At 38.7% G+C, this 1,727-nt stretch overlaps 1 protein-coding gene across 1 annotated transcript in view; it reads right to left on the bottom strand.

Moving 5' to 3' along the window:
- The window catches only part of LOC119585036 (furin-like protease 2), a gene marked incomplete in the record, with an annotated part of 48,730 nt that overhangs the window by 442 nt on the left and 46,561 nt on the right, over positions 1-1,727 (bottom strand). Inside the window, 3 exon segments of the mRNA XM_037933653.1 lie at positions 1-390; positions 589-761; positions 1,334-1,615. Of these exon segments, the coding sequence (XP_037789581.1) occupies positions 232-390; positions 589-761; positions 1,334-1,615 (614 nt within the window).

Genomic DNA, 1,727 nt, shown 5'->3' with positions numbered 1-1,727 from the left:
AAACATCTCACATTCAAGACCTATGCATTACTTCTGCTTCTCCCACTCCTCCACGAACTTTGACCTGAGGATCAATTAAGTATTTCTCTAACTATGAGCCGAGACTATCAGTAGCGTCACTTTGCTGCTGGTTCTGAGCATATTCCCATAAAGCATTTCTCCTTGCAAACAATTTTTCTTTCTGTCTCGTTTTGCACCATAGTTCACTCTCTCCTCTAGAGGAAGGCCACCTTAAGTTTTCATGTATAGTAGTTCATTCTCTCTCTCATCCTCTGAGTCCTCCTCCGTGTATGGGGTAAGAGTGAGCGAAACGCGTTCAGACATACTCCCATTCTTGAGGGCACTGTAGTCATAGTCACTTCTCCAGCAAAGGGAACCTGTTGATCTGGCCTGCAATAAGTATTGGGAAATCAATATAGAAATAAATAGCTTAAAGACATTAACATGACCAAACATTTTTGGTGTTGGTAACAGTTATATCATATCTACAAGAATAGGATATTCTCATATACATTGTAAGTTCTCATGTAGTAATCTGAATAATCACACTTTCTAGATCCCTAAACCATATAAAAAACCTTGACTCACCTGAAGCACAGTGAAAACAGCACCAAATATTAACAAATTCACAGAACAAATAACAACCACTAAGTTTGTGACAGAGGAGAAATATGCCTCTACGGGAGGTGTTTGATTGAGAGCAGTCTTCAAGCTTAAGGCAATTCTTCTCTTGTCAGCAGACACTGCTCCATAACATTTGGCTGCCAAAGAAGAGAATATTGTGCTATTTAATTTTGAGTGACCAGGTCAATACCATATATCATATCACTGACATAAGTACACAAAAAGCATTATGTGATTGTCTGATTATAGTCATGAGCCTAGACATGAAATGGGAAATAATATAATGCTTAAAGGGTAGATTAGCTTTTCTCCATCCCATTATTTTAAAAATCCAAACTAATCTACACAGTTAAGGAAGAATATATAACTTGAATAACATATCTTCATATAGATATTTTTATACCTTATTCTAATATTCAACACAGTGCATATTAGAGTAAAATTAAGTAAAATATTAAATCAAAGTATATGTATTTGAATGGAGAAACCACATTTGTGTCTTAACATACTACTAAGAATCAATGTTTACTAGATTCAAACCAAATATTCACTAAAGATAGACAATCAATAAATAAACTAGATGAACCACTTAATTGATAACGCAGGCTAGCCTTACATAAGCAGCCTCAGAAATGTTGCATTTACATTTAGTAAATTCAACTTCGAGTATCTCTTGCGGTCTCCAGCTTAAGCCTGTATTTCAACAAACCTGTTAAGGGATCACAAGAGCAGCAGGTGTTATGTTCCTCCTCGAAGATGCCCGGTGGACAGCAGATGCGGCATGTGCCTGAGGCTGTGTGAAGGGATTTGGGTGACTGGCAGGAGGTGCAGCTGCTCTCCCCTCCTGATGAGCAGGTCAAGCAGGATGGGTTGCATGCCTCACACCTCTGAGTGGAGAGGTTATAGTATCTGCCTGAGCGGCACTCAATGCACATACCGCCATCAAGGGTGAGGTAGTCACGGCAGGAGGTGCAGTCGTTTAGACCCGAGCCTGTGTAAGGAAGACATAAAAAGCACAGGCTTCAACCAAAGAGGAATAACCAAGTAGACACAAAAAAGAGAACTAGCTTAAAAAAATATGTATATCAACAAAGCAAGAATTG

This window comes from Penaeus monodon, chromosome 19, assembly GCF_015228065.2.
Source record: "Penaeus monodon isolate SGIC_2016 chromosome 19, NSTDA_Pmon_1, whole genome shotgun sequence".
NCBI lineage: Eukaryota > Metazoa > Arthropoda > Malacostraca > Decapoda > Penaeidae > Penaeus > Penaeus monodon.
The sequence above is the reverse complement of the archived record's forward strand: the minus strand, read 5'-3'. Positions and strand labels throughout refer to the sequence as shown.